The 16,579-nt window shown below is 50.1% G+C and overlaps 7 protein-coding genes across 7 annotated transcripts; 5 read left to right on the top strand and 2 right to left on the bottom strand.

The window, feature by feature from the left end:
- Nucleotides 1-65: 65 nt before the first annotated feature.
- On the bottom strand, nt 66-924 carry EV420DRAFT_1649272 (uncharacterized protein; the record flags this gene model as incomplete). The annotated part of the gene is made up of 4 exons (XM_060478285.1): nt 66-384; nt 435-634; nt 690-790; nt 855-924. The coding sequence occupies 4 exons, from the start codon at nt 922-924 to the stop codon at nt 66-68; spliced, it is 690 nt and encodes a 229-aa protein (XP_060324655.1).
- Nucleotides 925-2,783: 1,859 nt separating this feature from the next.
- Nucleotides 2,784-4,859, top strand: EV420DRAFT_1649271 (uncharacterized protein; the record flags this gene model as incomplete). Its single annotated transcript, XM_060478284.1, has 7 exons — nt 2,784-2,876; nt 2,932-3,754; nt 3,807-3,925; nt 3,981-4,076; nt 4,126-4,267; nt 4,308-4,479; nt 4,529-4,859. 7 exons carry the CDS (start codon nt 2,784-2,786, stop codon nt 4,857-4,859), a joined length of 1,776 nt encoding a protein of 591 aa, XP_060324654.1.
- Nucleotides 4,860-10,439: 5,580 nt separating this feature from the next.
- On the top strand, nt 10,440-11,219 carry EV420DRAFT_1649269 (uncharacterized protein; the record flags this gene model as incomplete). Its single annotated transcript, XM_060478283.1, has 4 exons — nt 10,440-10,501; nt 10,551-10,830; nt 10,882-10,911; nt 10,965-11,219. The coding sequence occupies 4 exons, from the start codon at nt 10,440-10,442 to the stop codon at nt 11,217-11,219; spliced, it is 627 nt and encodes a 208-aa protein (XP_060324653.1).
- Nucleotides 11,220-13,351: 2,132 nt separating this feature from the next.
- EV420DRAFT_1649267 (uncharacterized protein) lies at nt 13,352-13,769 on the bottom strand (the record flags this gene model as incomplete). The annotated part of the gene is made up of 3 exons (XM_060478282.1): nt 13,352-13,411; nt 13,466-13,517; nt 13,576-13,769. 3 exons carry the CDS (start codon nt 13,767-13,769, stop codon nt 13,352-13,354), a joined length of 306 nt encoding a protein of 101 aa, XP_060324652.1.
- Nucleotides 13,770-14,289: 520 nt separating this feature from the next.
- EV420DRAFT_1576397 (uncharacterized protein) lies at nt 14,290-14,799 on the top strand (the record flags this gene model as incomplete). The annotated part of the gene is made up of 2 exons (XM_060474497.1): nt 14,290-14,481; nt 14,547-14,799. Coding segments are annotated over 2 exons (244 nt in total), but the record flags the coding sequence as incomplete, so codon positions are not given.
- Nucleotides 14,800-14,865: 66 nt separating this feature from the next.
- Nucleotides 14,866-15,707, top strand: EV420DRAFT_1724143 (uncharacterized protein; the record flags this gene model as incomplete). The annotated part of the gene is made up of 4 exons (XM_060479804.1): nt 14,866-15,275; nt 15,370-15,520; nt 15,573-15,585; nt 15,606-15,707. Exons 1-4 carry the CDS (start codon nt 15,116-15,118, stop codon nt 15,705-15,707), a joined length of 426 nt encoding a protein of 141 aa, XP_060324650.1. The 5' UTR covers nt 14,866-15,115.
- Nucleotides 15,527-16,253, top strand: EV420DRAFT_1026787 (uncharacterized protein). The gene is made up of 4 exons (XM_060465375.1): nt 15,527-15,555; nt 15,606-15,816; nt 15,867-16,161; nt 16,213-16,253. The coding sequence occupies exons 2-3, from the start codon at nt 15,750-15,752 to the stop codon at nt 16,100-16,102; spliced, it is 303 nt and encodes a 100-aa protein (XP_060324649.1). The 5' UTR covers nt 15,527-15,555; nt 15,606-15,749; the 3' UTR covers nt 16,103-16,161; nt 16,213-16,253.
- The last annotated feature ends 326 nt before the right edge of the window (nt 16,254-16,579 follow it).

The following is a 16,579-nucleotide window of genomic DNA, read 5'->3' as shown; positions in this document are numbered from 1 at the left end:
TACAATTGTGGTCATATACATCTTGTGAGACTGCTAATCATGCCAACACATGTCAACTAAACTATCTAGGCGCCAACATCGAGATCTTCCGGTGCAACAATGCACTGCTCCTGCACGGCGAGCTCCTTCACTTTGCTGACATAGGCGTCGGCCAGAGGCCTCCAGGATGGGTGTAGAATCGAGGCGTGCTGCAGACAGAGCAGGGCCTGGAAACACCAGCGGCAGCAACCTACACCGCTCGCGTCCACGCTACCAGTATCGAGACCCTTGGCCATGAAGGCGTTCAGAATGTCGGCGAATGTCACCATCGAGGTGCTGAGGAGGGGCAGGGTCAGCTCAGTGATGAGGGCCTTGTGACTAGGAGCAGTATAACGCCCCTGACAACTGAAGAAGACAAGGTCAAAGAGGCGTCAGGCTCCACAGGACTGGCTTACCAGATGAAACCTTTCCAGCCATTGTCGACTTGAACCTTCTGCAGGTCTACGATGACCCGACGCATCAATGACGGTGCGTAGAAACACAGGTTCCAGTGGACAACGCTGTTATAGGTTGGTATGGCCACCAGGTCGCATTGCGTGATTAGCTCAGATAGACGGGCAGGCTGGACCTTCTCGAGGTCTATGGCACCGAACGCCTGAATGACCAAAAATCAAAGGGTGTCTGGAGGCAGGGCAAGCGGTATCACTCACTGGGGTGGACATTGAGAACCAATCTGCAGGACCCAGGGAGAGAAGGTGAGCCATATATGTGGTAGCGAGGCCCCGTCCCTGGCAGTCAGCTGCTGGGACTTCTGGTGAATAGGCTTTGAGGTGGGGACACCGAGGTGAGAACATTCATACCAAGATATGACATACTGCTATGACGAGGCAGCGCCTCGCAACGTGCTGGTGGCATCGTGAGGTCAATGGAATCGAATGGCTGCATGACAAGAGAGTGATAACACTGACTTGGGTGGACATGGGCTTCCGGTGGATAGGCTTTGCGGTGGGAACTCCGAGGCAATAACTACCGTTCCATGTCGCCAGCGAAAGGATACATCCCTGGCTGTCAGCTGCGAGGTCTTCTTGTTGAATATTTATATAGGCTTTGTAGTGGGAACACGGAGGCGATAACAATGGTACCATGATATGACCTAGGCAAGGACCACGCAGCATCTTAAAAGTGGTGATGGTGTGGAAGACACATGCATGCTGAGCTTGCACACTTCACTGTGGGGTGCCAGGGAGGGCGGAAAGAACCACGCTTTCTGATCAGACACGGTAAAATGAATCTGTTTGCTTCCTCCATGTGGATGGAACCGTATTAGCCAGAGTTACAAGGTAGGGACAGTCCGTTGGTGGAGTTGGTCAACAGATTGAGTAGCTTAATACCCGGCGTAGAGGAGATTGGGCGACAGGAAGCGGATACAGCAGACGAGAGGCGACCCAGACTGGCAAGGCGATTGTTCACTTCAAGCGTGGGAATGGCCCGGGCCTTGATTCCTCTCGATCACATGTGGGCATGATGTGACCACCTGGATGCATGGTCACAAATGTCACAAAGCAGTTGTTAGGCACCTCAGGAAGCACCGTAGGAAAATTTCACTCACCAATCGCAACCTGGCAATGTCGGAACTCCCGCACGTCTGTAAGTCTCCATCGTTGAACTATTGTCTTACAATGCAATGCGACATGGGAGGGACCGTAGCCGTTGACCCGAAGCCGATATATGGAAGCTAGACGCACACTTGTCGCTTCCTGGTGGGCGTCTTGACGTATGTCGGCGCCTCTCAATCCTCTTTGCCTGTGATGGCTTACTCCCAGATGATTACTGATTATTGTGGATCAGTGCAACAGGCTGCAGAGTTCGAAGCTGTTCCAATCTTTGCCCTTGCATAATCACACTCGTCTCCTAATGCATCCTTTGTCTGCCTGCCTGGATGAAGAGCAAGACGTGCCAGCTCAAGGGCAAAGTGCCGCCGTCGCAGTGACCACTCCGGCTTCCTGGACTGGCTTTCAGGACTCTAATTCAGGTGAGAAACTGATCAAGTAGTATGTTGGGAAACCTGGTTCTTATGGCTGATCCAGGATCTGGCTTGTGCACTACCATCTTATTATTGAAAGGGGATTACCAGACTACCCGAGGCTCATGGGAAAGCCATCATGCACCTGCAACATGCAGAGGCACAAAAGCGGGTCGATCTCATTGAAGCACTCATAACATGGTGACTGGTCGATGAGCTCTTACGGTGTCGGGGCATAGATGATGGGGAGTTTAAGGTTGATTATTCAATTCAGTTCAAGCTGACAGTCAAACTCAGTACAGGTAGGGGAAGCACTTCGCCAGACAGTCAGTGACTTGCAGTATTACGTGTCGCAGTGGGTCGCATGATTAGTGGATTGGCCAGTTGTGTTGTTGCAAGCCACCACTGCCCAGGAAAGCATGATGGCGACACTCAAGCCCCCGCTTCTGAACAGCTTGACCAACCTTTCGACCGAACAACAGCAGCTCTGGGTGGATTTGCAAGCTATATGGTCTTGGAATCGGAGTGGGCACATGAGTTACTGGCAGAAACTCCTTCACCTCATGGAAGGGGTAGCATGGCAAATTCATTGGATCTGACGAACCCATGGTGACCCAGTAGAGTATGCGAACAAATTGTGATCATGAGTCCGCTGTTCTTGTGCCCTGTTCACGCTGATTGGCCCACTTGACCTAGCTTCACAATTTAAAATGGGATGAACGATATCTGGGAACAAGTCGAGGCGAGTTTGAACACGTCTGGCCCCAGGAGTAAAGACTCGATGGCTGCTTTGTTGAACTGTGCCACTATTTCACCGCTCATACTATTCAAGTGGTCACGGGATGCAGCCCCCCTGCCCATTCAGTGCTTGATGGTATGGATCTCTTCTTCGATTTTGCAGGCTGGACTGATGCATGTGTTCCGTTCAGTACTCCAGTTTGGTTGATGATCGAGACAAGCCCCCAGTACTCTGTAACGTTGAGCGCGGATTTTGGTCCTTGTTGTTGGCAGTTTCTGAGGGATTGGTGTCTGCTGAGAGCAGGCTTATTCTCTTTCTCAAATTGTATAGGTCAGAAATACAGGCAGCTGCGCAGCCTAACCATTTGAGGCCCTGGTTTGAAGCCAATGTTCGATTGAAACCACCCAAAGGTGGGCAAGGCTCCTCCATCGAGACCACCTCAGAAACCCCTCAAGAGGAGGACAAGAACGCTATCACCGTTGCACCCATTGGTGAGGAGGAAAAACCCGAAGTATTGTCGCAGCGATCTTCACCAACCTCTGTAGTAGCAGCGATCGATTTTGGAGACGACACTCAAGAAGACCCAGCTGCCGAGAACCTGGCTGCAGTAGCTGGACTTCAACCCAGGAGGCAGAAACTGACAGAGACACTGTTACCATCACATGATGAGGATGGCGACGTGCAGCTCCCAGAAGAGAAGCCGAAGAAAAAAAAGAGTAGGAGAAACTGGAAGAAGATGAAGAGCAAGCCCATGATCAGTGAGGACAAGTCGGAGGCATCCGCTGTGCCAGTCCCTCGGAAAATCCACGAGCTAAACAGCCAATCCAACCCCAGTGAGAGCGAAGGCACATATGTCTGTATACACAAGCCACCTTGTCTCTGGCTAACGAAGGCAGAACTGGCCAAGCATGCTGAGAAGGTCAATGATGACGAGGACGTCGTCTGGAGGACAAGCTATTTAGAGGTCAACTCAACAAGAGGGCCTGTAATGGGGTCTGTACCGCGCCCTAAGCGTACTTGGTGTCCTCAAGTCCATGTAAGCCCACCAGCTTCACACCGCCCAAGGTCACCCAGCATTGATCATGAATACATTGAAAGGGCCGAAGCGCCTGGTATACATCGAAGTTTACAGTCCTACCACCAAGTGCTGGGAGAGATTTAGTGTTGATTGCCTGAAGGCATCGGTATGACATTTCCATTGGCTCATTACTGGTAGGCGCTCACCTCTCAATCATGCAGGACCCCTTTGATCACAATATTATGAAATCTCTGCTTGCCTGTAGAATGGACTCACCTGGCAAACATCCCCCTCCCTGGGTCAATTGCACGGACAGGGTCATCACAAATTGCCCACGTGCGGTACTCCAGTGATTTAAACATTCAGCCTTATTTTCGTGAGAGGAGTGTCCTGGTGACTGGGGTGCCCACCGACAGGTGCAATTGGGGATGGAACGCCTGCACCGTGATGGGAGCTGGGGGACTTGGATATGGAGATTCCTGTGCATGGTGCATTTCGCAGTCAACTGGTTCGTCGTCGAGCATACCTGATACCGGTGTCTGGAACAGAGCCCGTACGGCACATAACTGATGCCACCCCTGATTCCATGTTGCCAACCGTGGAGATCTCTTCTACCCTTCGAACGGTCCTCCAAGAGGGTTCAAAAGGACGCACTGGGAGAGTGCTGAACGCGCTTACCCTGCCAATGCCCGATACCACATTGCAGAGCCCATTCTTTCAGTAGGTTACTGTTGTATGATCTTATGACCCAGCCTGACCCAATTTACAGTCAGGCCGCCTCACATTTGGAGGCGTGTAAAGTCACCCGGTCGATAGGGACTGATCTCCTTGCCGCTCCGTTCCCCGCTGCTGCTCTGTCTTGGGGACTGGCTACTGTAGCCGGTGCAGTGACTCCCCCTCACACTGACTATGGAGGATCGGCTGTGAAAATACACTGTCTGGTCGGTAGGAAACTCTGGTTTATAATCCGGAAGAGGGATGAGCCTAGCGAAGCCATGAGTTGGGATACATTCATTCACGACTTCCAGGCCGATAGCAAGGTCGACCCAAATGTGTATGAATGTGAAGTGATAATTGTCGAGCCAGGCTCTCTTTGGTGAGTGCGTTTGACTGGGCTTCCACCATGCGCCCCATGACAATTCCGTCGCAATCTCATCCAATGACATTCAAACCAGGTTTCAATGTCCAAACACTTTACATGCTGTTGTTACGGAGTCAAACTGCCTAGTGTTCGGGCAACATTTCTTTCCATCATCAGGTATACGTTCGGTCAGTCATGGGTTGGATTCACATGACAGTTCTTGTGCTTTGCCATCACCAACGTAGAACACCGGGACATGAGGGTGTTGTTACTATGCCTGATGGCGTACTGGAAAAAGGTCATCACTGATGGCGAGGACGTTGAAGGTTCAGTGGTGATGACTGACATGCTGCTGGATACTTGGTTTCTCATTCTTGCCCACAGACCATGATGGCCATGTGCCCGACATTACAAGCCGAGCGGGTTTCCTAGACATCTGTGCCCTCGGGAACCTCATTATTTACCTTCGTGTGCTCTCTGGTCGACAAGATTAGTACTGGAATGATCTTCGTTTCGCTGTCGCCCAGTATTGGGAAATTGTGTCCTGGGCCAATGAGCGACTGGTGCTCACTGGCCTAAACGAAACTGAAAAGGTTTATGAGGTTCATGTGGCATTCAAGTTGTCTGCATTGACAATTTGGAATTGGGTTACTGGATTATCATGACTCTCTCAAAGGAAGCCAGTTGTACAAAGCAGTGGAACCTGGTGAAAGATTCAACCGACAGTGGATTCAAAGCCAACAGTCTTGACCGCTTTCGATGAAACCTTCAGCTGTGAGCTACATCGAGAAGTCGGCAAGTGAGATCGACAGCAGGAGGCCCATCTCTTTTGGGAACCGCTGTTTTGAGTGGTTTCGGTAAACGGTGAGTAGCTGTAACGAAAATTGGAGCAGTCGGCTAATGTGGCTTGCAGAGATCCCTGAAGAAATATCCATCCTCACCTATGCTGAATTCACATGGCAGTCCGCCCCTGAATCTGATCTCTCATCCTTAAGCAACTTGTCGGGGGATGATGCAGGAGGCCCTTCTCAGATTGGTCCTTCTCTGATTCTTGTCAGTCCATGGGGGAAGAAAGCTTTGCGCAAGAGTAGGGGATATAAGTCTTCACCTGGAAGTAGCAAGGACAGTGATGAATCAAAGGATGAAGCACTTGGAAGTAGCAACAGTGATGAGTCATTTACATCCAAGCAAAGCGGTGCACGCTGGAGGAGATGTCGTGCATCTTCGCTCGGTAGCAGCGATGACACGGACCAGGAAGATTCGGAAGATGCACTCTGCGGTGACAGTGATGAGGACAACAATTCTAGAGTCCTGGTCACTCATAGCACAGATGACATGGACAGTGATCAATCAGATGACGATGGACTTCAAGGATTTAGTGATGAGGACAGTGTATCGAAGGACGCGCTCACTCATGGCATGGCAGACATGGACGAGGAATTGGATGCTGACGATCCTGACCCTGACAAAGTGACCAGAGTGAATGATGCAGAGATGGCAAGTGTTGAAGAGTCCCGGAATTCGTTGTCCCCAGGTGCACTTTTTGACCAGGAATGGGCACAATTTGAAGAGGAGCAAGCCTTTCGAGCGCAGAATTGTCGAGAGAACGTTACAGTGCCCGTTCTTGACGCCACTCCAGAAGATATCGATTGGCCAACTGAAGACCTGAGCAGGTCAGTGCCTCCTGAACTCGGTCCCCAGTCTGTACCTGGTCATCAGCTGCCTGCCGTTCCCTCAGCGCCGTCACCAGGAGCAGGATCTTCGCTTGAGCCAATGGTCGATATGGTGCTGGACCTCCCATCATCAAGCTCATTTCCTCTGCCGCCCCTACCTCTGAAATGTGGTTTGGAACATGATGACCCAATGGAAGCACTGGACTTCAAACGGCACAAGAGCGACGCGGTAGCAGATATTCCCGATCTGAAAGATCTTATCGAATCCACCAGTCAAAGTCTCGCCGGATTGACAGGACATCCTTTGCCTTCTGACCTGGTCAAAAACATAGTCGATGCAGCAGACCAGTTGCACTCGAAAGGAGGGTCAACCCCAGTCCTCCCCGACAATCAAGAAGTTCTCGACTTAAGTGAGCAGGAACCAGACATGGAAATAGAATCTGAACCGGAGTCTCCCGAGGCCATCTCACAGTGGCGAGACGAGATTAAACAGGCCTTGCAGGCCTACTTAGAGAACCATCAGCCCATACATCCCCTTCTAACAGATGTCCAAGGTGTCACAGATCCTTCTGATTTGTACCAGGTTCGCGACCAAGATTTTCCTTTGCATTGGTAGGATGATTAAATTCATTTAGTGTGTCTCCAATGTCATTGACATCAACAACATGTCAGGATGGCACTTCTTGAGTGCCAGACCCATGCTGAGTGCGGATAGCCTGAGACGCCTGCTAAAGGTGAAAGGGTCATGGCTCAATGATGACCTGGTCAGCGTTACTCTGCGTCTACTGTGCCAAGAATATCCGTCTTGGGGAATGGCAGACTCCCTGGTCATGACTTCGAAGAAAGCAGCACCGTGGGGATTAAGAGCCTTGTTGAAGGTACGAGCAGCTTTTCCTTAGTGACCTGATTATCACGAGTCCACAGGAACATACGGAATTCAGCAAGTTAAATTTTGCTCTCCCAGTCCACCATGACAAGCATTGGCTGCTTTTCCACTTGGATTTCGCCAGCCGGAGTGTGACCTGCTACGATAGTTTGAATACTGATAAAGGTGTTCTTGAAGCCATCTATTCCATAAGCCCTCTCCAAATAAATGTCCTAGCACCATTTTCACTTGACGTTGGACCGCCCCACAGAGCTTTTGGTCATCTTTCAAGTTGGTGGTTCCGGATCCTGACAATACATTCCATTTTGAGATAGCCAAGGTCAGTCTCACTTTCCAAAAACCAGGGAGGCTCTACCCATACTCATAATGTACAGGGAATCCCATGGCAGCAGGATTCCATCAGTTGCGGAGTTTACATTATTGCCTTCGCCTGGCATTTAATGTGCTATGGAGCTCCTCCGTCCTCCCATGATGGAATGTTTTCTTCAGCAGGGTTCACAAACTGTTACAGATTAGACATTTTATACTTTCTAGCACAGATGTTTTCCAGGGACCGTGAGAGCATACTTTTGTAGTTACGATGAATCCAATGAATGTGTCACACTATTTGTGACAAACCATACACTTGTGACATATGGCGATACAGTTCTATTATCGGCAACCAAGCCATCCTTGGAGCTCCTGTATCACCTATTTTCTTTCCTACCACACAAAAAAATGGCCTCAAGTCAAGAAACTGACTTCATCCCTCCTCCACTGACTTCTTCAACCAGATCTGGCCGTCAACGGCAGCTGCCTGCATGTTTGAGACAACCAGGTATGTGGCTCATTATCCTCCGCTGTATACATATTGACAAGTCCACAGGTGATCTGCCCTTGGTTCCTCGGCCACCTTTGCCTATAGTCATTGAGGGAAGTCCACGAATGAGGAACAGGAACAGGAGGAACACGGGTGAGGAGGCAGGACAGGTTGATTTCCTGGATCAACTGTCACACCGGGGCGCAACTGGTATGGCACCCATGACATGCTTGCACCAAAACTGACACTGGTACTTTATCAGACCTGTTTAGTGCAAGGGTCAGTGGCGGACATGTACCAACCTCCAGGGAAGAACAATCGTTAACAACTTTATCGGACTTGTTTCGTGTGAGATTCACTGGTGGGAGCGGTGAACGAAGCCTTGGGGATCACCAGGGTTTGGAAGGCGCAACAGGGAGAGGTAAGGCACCTGCTTTCTGCTTGATGTGACCTTCTGATGCACTTGATATATAACGGAGGCCCTGAAGACCTAGACGATGAAGAATCTCCAATGCAAAGGAATGATATTAGCGGACGTCCTGATTCACCCGATGAAGTGGACAATGTTGACTCGGCGTCAGGCATGAGCCTGAACGATGGTTCGTACTTGTACACAATTGCCTTCAAACCCATCCTGATGGGCTCATTTCTCAGATGATCCAGATCAGTTGGAGAGAGATCTATATCCTGGTCCCGATGAAGAAGCTCCAGCAGAAACTGCTCAGAACAGTGAGTGGCAGAAATTGTTGTTTTCGTCTCCTCCATGAAAAAATTGGAAAGGTGCGAACATTGTGCCTGCCAGTCGGCTTGCTGCTCAACAGCGGAACTGGGAATGATATTCTGTCCGTGAAGAGGACATGTTGCATCCTGGGGCAGACGGCGAACATAGGGATGGAGAAACAGGTAAGTATTCAAGTCTCAGTCTCCAGTCTGACAAAAATTACAATACGACAAGGTGTCCCGCCTTGCGATACGTCCAGTGGCAATGGGCCTGTCAATGATAAATTTCGTGAAGAGGACAATCTGGAAGAGGGCAACCCTGTGCTGGTCGTAAAGTCCGACCATTTTCGCTTTCATTTACGCTCTTCTGAACCCAGATTGCAGGCATCCAGTCAACCTGTTCATTTGTATGGAGAACTCGGAAGGAACTGATCGTGCCCAAGTGGAATATAATGTAGGCATGCTGGAGGGATTAGTGGGTAAGTCAACCTCACTATGTCGTTTGCGCTGTTAATGGTGAATACCTATGTTGCAGGTGAAGCTCTAGGTGCCTTGTTGAGAGGAGGAGGAAGGATGGGACATGCTCTGCAAGGGCTAGATCGCTCTGGTTGGATGGTGTCGACCTCCACGTGACCTTTGTGTCTTCATGAAGGTGGTGGGGAGGATTTGTCATTCAGGGAGATTGGCCTCTTGGACAAGGTCCTCGAGGAGGGCAGTTCACTATACAGGACTCCCCTGCTCAAGTGCCGAACGTGTCCCGACACAGCAAGGATACTTGTGGAGACCGGGCTTTCTCAAGATGAGCTTCATGTCGTATATATACACAGAGCACCAGCGTCATCAGAAGCAGGGACTGTGGAAGCTCCCACTGAAGCGAAAGAATGGCAAATCTGGGACAAGTGTTTTCTAGGGACGATCCAACCGGTGCAGAGTCTATTTGACCCAGAGTACAACGAGCCGTTCCGGGTGTATTTGGGGGTGACGATTCTCATGGCGATCGCAGAACAGATTGGCAGCGACAAGAAAGCCTTGCACATGGGGAAGCAGGGCAGCCTTCTGGGTGTGCTAGCATGGTTGAAAAGCTGGACTAGTTTACACAAGGTTGAAATCTTTGAACGTTCTCAAAAGATGTTTGAGCGCTACTTCAGCTTTTGGAAAAAGGTACAGTCACTCGGACACTATCTCAGTGCCTATGATTTCGGTGATGAGGTCAAGCCACAGGACCGGCAGTGGTGGGAGATGTTGGAAATGATTGCTACCTGGCAAGGTCTGCCGTCTCGGGCAGATACTTTGACAACGAACCCATTGACAGAGGAGGAGCTCTTTCATGTCAAACAACCCCTCTCCCTTTCACATGCTGAATTGCTTTTTAAGAACGTACTGCCCAAAAACTAGTATTTAGTCTCAAATACATATTGAAATTATGGTTATTTTATCCGGTGGGCAACAGCCGTCACAGAGATCAGGCATGGAGGCTCGTTCTTATAGGGGCGAACCTCTCTTTTCCTGCCACAACGAATCATGCTTCCCAGTATGCAAGCTGTCATTGATCTGACCCAACAACAAGGAAGGCAACTTATGCAGTATGTTGTCTTTCGGTGCCAGTTACAACATTCTGACTGGATCCCGCAGTGCTATTGGTCGCTTCAGAGGGATCCCGACGATTGAAGTCGACATCATTCCAAACTTCGTAGTTCTTCATCCCAGCCATCCCGTAGAAGACTTCGCGAGGTATCAAATTGTTTTGGAGGGGCTTGAAAACTTGTTGAAGACTTATGTGCTGCGGACGGGGCATACACACATCGACTGGAACTCTGCTGTCCTCTATGGACATGGAGTTTCCGTGCATTACGAGATGTTGTATGCGGCGGCATTTCCTCACATTACACCAGACACATCCTCTTGTATACAGGTAAGCAGCACCATCCTTGAGTCCGACTTTGACTAATACTGTGGACCCCAGTTCTTCTGCAAAATTTGGGTGACACCCTTGGTATGTGGGCATGATCCGGCATTCAGTGTCTGCCATCTAACCATGATATCCAGCCACCGAATGTAGGAAGGGTGGTTTTCCTGCCACCAATGAATTGTCGCTCCGGAGGATGCATTATCAACGTGGATTTTGAACTTTCCAATGTCCTGGAGGCCATGGCAGTCATGACCGATGCTGACAAGGATACGTATGAGTTTCAGCTGAGCCACAACTGGCTCCATGCAGAACTGCTCACAGCCGTCAAATTAGCGAGTGCAGGAACCGTGAATGATGATCTCTTAGATGAAGCAGAGTTATTATTGCCTTGATGGCTTCGCCTTCGTATAGTAGAACAGAAGAACCGGTTTCTCGGGTGAACGGTCAGACCTTCCAGTCTGTCACATCACAATAGGAATGATATTCTAACATGGCAGTTCTCGAATCGGCTGACTAGATTATATAAACATCACCCTCCGTAGAGGTGTTACATGTCACACCAGTGTGTCTGTCACATCACAACACTGAGAATCGACCTCATCCCCACCGGTGGGCTAATATGGCATTCAGAGTCTCTAAGCCATGAATCCAGCGCACTCGACAGGCCTCCCAGGTATTGCTTGCCATTCCTGGACTGATAGCCATAGTTTGGTTTAGAACATCAACCTCTGCAGGGCTGAGGGGGCAGGCAGGGGCCTCGCAAGGCACATATGCCAAAGATTGGGTGGGTACTGTAACATGAATGTGTGCTCGGCCGGTTGAAGAAGACAACTCACAATTGACAGGTAGTGGTGCATCCCCATGGCCATCCTGAAGGTGAGCTAGCACATCAGGGGTAAGAGCCTGATGACACTGTTGTAGTAGGGTAAGGATCTCCTGGTTGACATCCATGTTAGGGACAGCTGCAAGTGGATCCACAACCAGGGGGTCTGTCGGCGTGATGTGCTCGAGGCCACGAAAGCCATCCATGAGCTGACTTTCCAACCACATATTGTTAGGCATCTCAGATCGCTTACCCTGCAATGGAACGTTCAGCAAGCGAATAATCATGTTCGAGAGTGTGAGCTGGTCGGGAGGGGTCGCATCAAAGTTGATAATGACATTTTCGTAGGAAGGGGGGAGTCCCATGGTGAGTGCAAGGATTAGATCTTGGTCACTGATGTCGATACCGGCTAGTTCCATCGCCTTCGCCATTCGCCTGATCTTTCCAACCCAAGCCTCCATGCCCTGGCCCTCAAGCATCTTCGCCGTCAAGAACTTCCTTCGCAAAGACAAGCTCATTGCAAAGCCCTGTGCACGATGCACAGTCTGCAAGTTCCCCCAAATCTCCCGTGGGTCCTTCAAGTCCATGTGCGCCAGCTGCCCGACATCCACCCTCAAAATCATCTCGGCCCTAGCCTCCGCCATCTTCTGCTTATCCCGTGCCTTCAACTTTGTCGTGATCTCCACCAAGATCTCTGACTCCGACTTCCCATCTCCATCAACCTCAATCTTGACAATGTCGGTCCAGAGCTTCCGACGCGTGAGCTCGGCCTCCATCATCACTCGCCATTCCGCAAAGTTTCCGACCGATAACTTGGGAAAACGCGCACCAAACAACTTGTCCGACATTTTGCTCTATAGGCGATCTCAATGCAGCAAACAACGAATGTGGAGAGCAAAAAATGAACAACTGGACCGTCTCGTGGACCAGAAAAGCGAACAGCCAGACCGTCTCGTGGACCAGCAAAGCGAATGACCAGACCGTCTCATGGTCTAGCAAGTGACAAAGGTGATCTCGACACCAGTGTCGGGGTGGCGGTGTAGCGATAGTCTCGAGAGTCAGCACAGAGAATGAGAGCGACAAGGACTGTGGGTTATGCTGCCTGTTTGTGTTGAGATAAGCGGTAATTCTCCAGCCGCTCACCCGGATATAGCAGGGAACCCTCGCAAACAGGCGAGGGTCATCGTCGTTCGTCTACCTATTTATCTACATGCCATGTACACTAATAGAAGCAATATGATGTAATAAGGAAAGCCGAGGAGGAGAACAGATGAACGGTGCTTCCTACTGAAGATCCCGACGTCGACTGCACCATGATGCACGACACTTGACATTCCAACATCGTGGCGGTGCGAAACGGGTTTATAAACAAAAATAATCAAAATAGCAAAAAAAAACAAAAAACAAAAAAAAACAAGGCATTTATAGAAGGGGTATCAAGGAGAATGGCGCCAAAATGAGTGTATGTTGCCCGGTCACGCTCGCGGTCGGCTGGGTAGGCATTGTGAACGCCCATTGACGCCTCTCCGTGAGGCAACCTCAGATGACCTCATGAAATCTTGCAAGATCCTGCGGGGCCTCGCGAGATCTCGCGTGACCGCACGAGATCCCGTGAGATCCCGGAATATTGTCCAGGAATTCCAAGCATAGTATGAACCCTAAAAACCCTGATATTTCGTATGTACCAAGCATTGAATACCACTAAATACTAATCATATGGATGCAAGGAAGATGGAACGAAGGTACAAAAGATGTGTTGTCCTAGCTTCACATCAGATTTTGAAAGCGAACAGGACTCGTAAAGACAAATCTCACCTCAATCCGATGACTACGTTCCAATATCATCTCTCGGATGCGAGCGCATTTACTCACTGAAAATAGAACGGTCAGCACCATGACGCTCAAGGAGATAAAAGGTCACTTACAGGAGGGAGAGGGTGATGTCGCCGTTGACCTTGGCCTGGATGGCGATCTCCACCTCGAGGTTCAGGTCTAAACGGAGCTTCAACGCTTCCTTGGGTGCGACGGCGCCCTTGTTGGAGCGTCCGACGAGTTGTCCACCAGCGACGGAGGAGGTTTCAGCAGAAGAGAATTTGGTAGCGGTTTCGGGGGCAGACATGTTGGTGCTGAGGATCCTTGCAGAGAGCTCACCCCTTTTATATGATTCGAGCGGGGGTACGGGCAACGTTGTGTTCGCTGTCAGTTTGCTGGATGCATGATTATCATAGCAACGGCGTACGTCCTCAGGCTCTATCATCGGTCTCGAAGACGAAGAAAATTTCTACGTCTAACATTTCATAATACACATGTAGAACAGTGTCTTCCTCGAACGCTTTTGGTGACTCGATATTCTTCTGAAATTTGGGAGGAGGAGGTGCAAGACGCATCCGACAGTCGTGCCATGATGGTAGATGCTTATGGGTCCCACTTGACTCTTCTGAACCGGCACAAACCGGCATTCCGATCATGGGATTCGAACGTCAGTTTCAATTTTTCCACCACTCCTGCTCACGGCTGTTTTCCTCATCTCTTTACCAATGCCTGAGAGATGCTCACTACTTGCTCGTGCTGTCAGTAGCCGCCACTCATGCCTCGTGGATCCTGTCAAGCACCTTGGCTACCTATAAAAATTTCGGAAGGGACTCCGCAAAGTCTCCAGAGACCTATACTTGCCGGACATCTTAGGGGCGAAAAGGGGCATAGAAGCCCTGGCAGCGTTCCTGGAGAAGTCAGGCGCATTCACAAAGACTGGTGCCCCCAAACGGCCACCAATGCGACCCACATTGGATGAAGAAGAAACCACGCTTGAAGACTGGCTGGGAGATCAGGACCTGGAGCGAGAGGAAGATCCCGGAGATTGAAAAGTGGTAGAGGGAGGATGGAAATGCTGACGGACCCGGAGAACAACCAAGGAACTTGCTCCATGCACACAAACCCGTGCCCCATAACCTGACTTATGGTGGCGTCAACCCCCCTGGATACCAAGGACTCAACACATAAAGACACGAGAAATCTATACCATTAAAGGTCTGAAAATCCCCTTGCGTACCTACAGTAGCTACTGGGGCTGGCTATGAGCAAGCGCCGCCGCGTCTCTGTACATAGATTACGGGTTGCGGTTTCGAAATATAGATATTAAAAATAAAAAATAAAAACCCATTGTGTAGGTCATGCCATCGTGGTTGTGAGAAAGCATCGGCTACCGGACCGGACAACCGGCAAATCCTTTACTCCAACCCAGTTACCCAAAATTCAGTCTCTCCTGCGTTCTCATCTCTCCTTGTCCCAACGCCTCATCATAAGGGCAGCTGAACCTTCAATCCACCCTATAATAACACCAATACCCTCCCCTAACGACGAATCTATGCTAAAAAGGCCCAGTCAACGTCGTTCCTCAAACTAAGCTCTCAACAACCACTCACCAACCCAACCGACGTCACCGAACACAAAAAATGCCAAGAAAAAATGAAATCAACGATGAGATGGGACTGTGCTGACGCATCTGCAAATGCTTCTAGACATGTGACGCTCGCCTTACTCGCCAACATCCGTGTCCAAGGTCAGGAACCGGAAGACATCGCCATGGTCGGGTTTCAAGATGGGAATATGCTCATGGTGAGAGGACGTGAGTGTCTCAGCTCTTCGCTGATTTAGGCTGACGAAAGTAGTAGAATTTCAAACACATCGAGGCTGCGATATATGATGCCGAAATACCGTAGAGGCAGGATACACACGGACATTGAGGATCCTCGTGCTCAAGCCGACGCTAGATGCCAAGTCGTCGGTCATCGCTGTTGCAGGGAAAAAGGCGGAGGAAGCCCGTGTGCAGTGTCGCAAGTTCCGTGCTCCAACAGACGAGTGTGAAGAAGGGTAAGTATGAAAAGCAATCTGTCGAGCTCAAGGTGGTGCGCATGCCTTGCAGTTCCTTCCTATCCGTATGCTGAACCCTGAACAGTTTCAAGATCTGCTCGACAAGTACGTTGCCGAGATTGACAAGATCCTGGTGGACATGAAGACGATGCTAGGGGTTCAGACATTCATCGATAATAGAGGGTAATCCTTCACGACAACCGAGAAATGGTAGTCAGCTGGTTTGATTATGAAAATACTGCTCTGCCTCGTACTTGCCCCGCCCATGTCAACCGTATGCACAACCCATACAATGAGTATGTTTTTTTCCTTCTTTCCTTCCTCATGTAACCTATTTTAAAACTTGAATCCAGGCTTGGGCGTGTACTGGTCACTCAGACTCGACGTTTATCATTGAGCCAAGGCCGACCCCACAGCATGCTCCAATCCATGTATCGCTCTCTTCTTCCATCCCTTCTGCCACACACCGGGATAGATTCACCAAAAACACTTTACATCAGTACACCGGGGTCCGGAGGTTGCTCTCATTCACTGTTCGAACATGCGCGTGATGTGCCAAATTCTCTCCATCTCCGCCTCTGACACTTCCCAATCCCAACCACCCAGAACAACGAATGATTCCCCTGCTCATTCTTCGCTCCCCTTGCGCCGCATCAATCAGCCGCGATTCGTCTATGGAGCTCCCTTTTCATGGTATCTTCAGACGCCAAATTACGAGAGAAGTCAGCCGCTGAGACCCATAGTTCGTGGCTTATCCTCAAGATACGGGAGCTGCTCCTCGATTCCCCCCTCCCTCCGGCATTGAAAGATATGTTCCTCTTCACAGCGATGGCCTATATCAATATTGTCAGACATGCCATTAGGGAACGCCCCGTCCTTCTTTGACGCTGTCGGGTGCGCTGGTGACAGTCAAGTCGACTTTCGAACCTCAACTTATCTTGGTGGGACCCTAGTGATGTATTTGGGTAAATGGTGGGGAGGCGAGTCAGCCGACGTGGATGACGATGAACATTTGAGAAAGGACGCGTGAAGAAAGCGTGGTCGGACATTTTGGGCATC

This window comes from Desarmillaria tabescens (genome assembly GCF_030435595.1).
Source record: "Desarmillaria tabescens strain CCBAS 213 chromosome Unknown EV420scaffold_59, whole genome shotgun sequence".
Taxonomy (NCBI): domain Eukaryota; kingdom Fungi; phylum Basidiomycota; class Agaricomycetes; order Agaricales; family Physalacriaceae; genus Desarmillaria; species Desarmillaria tabescens.
This window is presented reverse-complemented; position numbering and strand designations above follow the sequence as displayed.

Coding starts and splice junctions, on each gene's coding strand:
- EV420DRAFT_1026787 (XM_060465375.1), top strand. CDS start 15,750: ATGAAAATACTGCTCTGCCTCGTACTTGCCCCGCCCATGTCAACCGTA. Junction 15,817..15,866: donor ATGCACAACCCATACAATGA/GTATGTTTTTTT, acceptor TTTTAAAACTTG/AATCCAGGCTTGGGCGTGTA.